This window comes from Nannospalax galili, unplaced genomic scaffold (genome assembly GCF_000622305.1).
Source record: "Nannospalax galili isolate Female #2095 unplaced genomic scaffold, S.galili_v1.0 scaffold1088, whole genome shotgun sequence".
NCBI classification, from domain to species: Eukaryota; Metazoa; Chordata; class Mammalia; order Rodentia; family Spalacidae; genus Nannospalax; species Nannospalax galili.
In genome coordinates, this window is record NW_008358106.1 from 132547 (window position 1) to 135273 (window position 2727).

The 2727-nt window shown below is 40.1% G+C and overlaps 1 protein-coding gene across 1 annotated transcript in view; it reads right to left on the reverse strand.

Annotated features, from left to right (window-relative positions):
• The window catches only part of LOC103752515 (uncharacterized protein C1orf87-like), a gene marked incomplete at its 5' end in the record, with an annotated part of 57185 nt that extends 54517 nt beyond the window's left edge, over positions 1-2668 (reverse strand). Inside the window, one exon of the mRNA XM_008856337.2 lies at positions 2405-2668. Within this exon, the coding sequence (XP_008854559.2) occupies positions 2405-2668 (264 nt within the window). The remainder of the gene's footprint in view (positions 1-2404) is intronic.
• Positions 2669-2727: the final 59 nt, after the last annotated feature.

Consider the following 2727-nt stretch of genomic DNA (forward strand, 5'->3'; position numbering starts at 1 on the left):
ATGAGTCTTTCTGTAAGATAAAGTATATTTTAAAATGAAATGGAGATCTTTTTTAAAGGTTAGAAACTTATTCAATCTTATGTCTTACAGGGCTTATACTGAGTTCAATACTGTATAATTGTATTAATTCAACTGGGAACCTAAAAATTTACAGCCACTTTTGAAAGAGATATATCCTTGTTCTGGAAATCGTTACTGAATATGTTAACGCTGTAATGAAAAAAAAATATTTTTAAAAAGTTTCTTTCTGACTTATGAGCAAATGTTTGATTTGTATACTTATTATATACCATATTCTGGATCACATAAAAAGTTGTTTGCAAAAGGGCATTAAGGCTACAAATAGTTTAGGAAACTCTGGGGAAGGGACTGTTCTGACCTATGAAACCATGAGCAGAGAGGAAGAGTGCAACTTTAGGGTTTGAATCCAAATGCTGGCATGAGAGCCTTGGAGCTCTTTTTTTCCCACTCCAGTATTATGTCCAGAAGTATTCCCAAGTGGCTATTTAATCAGGAAGGGCTCACAGTTCAGACAACAGTGCCTAGAAAGTCCTAGGACTGACTCATAGAAATGTAATATATATTTAAAAATTAACATTTGGGTGCTGGAGAGATGGCTCAGCAGTTAAAAACACTGTTTTTGCAGAAGACCCAGGTCTGATCCCAGCATCCACATGGTAGCTAACAACTGTCTGTAACTCCAGTTCCAGGGGATCCGACAGCCTCTTCTGTCCCCGGTGGGCATTGCATGACAAGGGTACACTTACATACATGCAGGCAATACACACATACACATAATAAAAATGTTTTTTAAAAAATGAACATTTACTGGTGTCTCCTGATTGGCTAGTTCCTCCAATGGGTGGGGCCTGACTCAGAGCGTGAACTATGAAGGGGCTGCTTGGAGCCATCTTGGGATGGAAGCCAGCAGCTCAAAAACAGAATGGACTGACTCTTGTGGACCACGGGTGAGATTGCTGGCCCCTGAAGCATGAGCAAATGTTAGCGAGGACTATGGTAGCAGTGGCTCGGTCTGATATGGTGAGCTCTGAGCCATGCTGCCAGAGGTGTGGGGCTAGGCACTGGCTTCTCATTCCTTTGTAAGTTAATAAATGTACATCAAATATATTATACGGTTTGTCTGATAGCACAGGAGACCCAGAGGGAATTCGGGCCACAACTGGGGACTGGTATTACAGCTCAGTTAGTAGGGTGCTTGTCTAGTGGGCACAAATCCTGGGTTTGAGGGTCAGCATCACATAAAACTTGGCTTGTTAATACATGACTATAATCATAGCACCTGAGAGATGGAGGCAAGAGGATCAGAAGTTCAAGATCATGCTCAGCTGTATAAGTGCTTTCAGATGCCACCGTGGTTTGTATCTGATCCTGATTTGATAATCAATCAATTAAAGTAAATACCGATTATTTTAAAGTACCGAGTACTGAGGATTGCTAGTATAGCATAGTCTAGAATCTAGCCTCTCTTTCTTACTCTCACATCTCGGTAATATTTATCATCTGCAGAATATGCTTATACGTGTAAATGCATTTAGATTTTTCTAGGAAAAAGTATTTATTAGGTTAGGTGAAAAGCGCCAAGACTGTTTTCCAATGTACGAAAGACTGAAGATGATCACAGATTTCCATTGCCAAGAATAATGCAGTGTCGTGTCAACATATTACACAAACACACACACACTCTCTCTCATTCGTCTGTCCATCCATCTATCCATCCTTCTGTCTATCTATCTATCTATCTATCTATCATCTATCTATCTATCTATCTGTCTATCTATCAATCATCTATGTATTTGAACATATCAAGTTCCATTATGGCAGGTCACAGGAAAGTGCAATACCCAAAGCACCCAGGTCTTATACTTAAGAGAACTCAGGTCTCAACTCCAGGTCTGCCAATAATTTCTTAGTTCCCTGAACTACTTCTTTGACAATGTGGGCCTTATTTTCCTCATCAGTAAAATGGTGATGTTATATTTCAAAGGCACCTCTATGCTCTAAGAAACTGTTACAACACATAAGAGATCTTGGTCATGCTCTCTACTTTTACCCTGGGGTCCTGTAGATTGAGTCAGCTCATGAATGGACTCAGTGAGCCCATCATCTTGAATCTGTCTCAGTCTTCATACATTTAAAACAGACAGTGAGAGTTGGGACAGGTAAACTCTTTAAGGAGATATTGAACAGAGCTAAGAACCCTAACTCTATTGCTTATTCCAGTGTTTTCTGATGAAAATTTCCACTTATGAATATGAATGAGCTTTAGGGGTTCATAGGAAAGGCTATGGTCAAAGAATCAACTCACTTCTGAATTATAGTAACTTGTTGGGTTAAGACAGAGACATAAAAGGAAACCACGTTTAAAACATCAAGATGGTCATACCATTTCAGGAGAACTCTTTCTAGAAAATCTTTGACAAAGGAGTTTGACTGTTGGTAACTGCAGAGGGACTTGGTGCCTCAGGAAGAGGCGGCTCAGCTGAGACTGGTGGAGAAACCCAGAGGAGATGGGGTCCAGGGTCTCCAGCTCTTTCTGAAGTTTGTCTAACAGGCTGGAACTGAAAGGCTGTGACTTGAATTCTCTTCTGACCAAGGCAAGTAGGAAAGAATCTTCTCTTGTTATTCTGCTTGGCCTTTGGACCATATCCTAACACAACAAAGAGGAGAAAATGTAAACAGAGCTCTGAACTAAGATGAGTAAAAGCC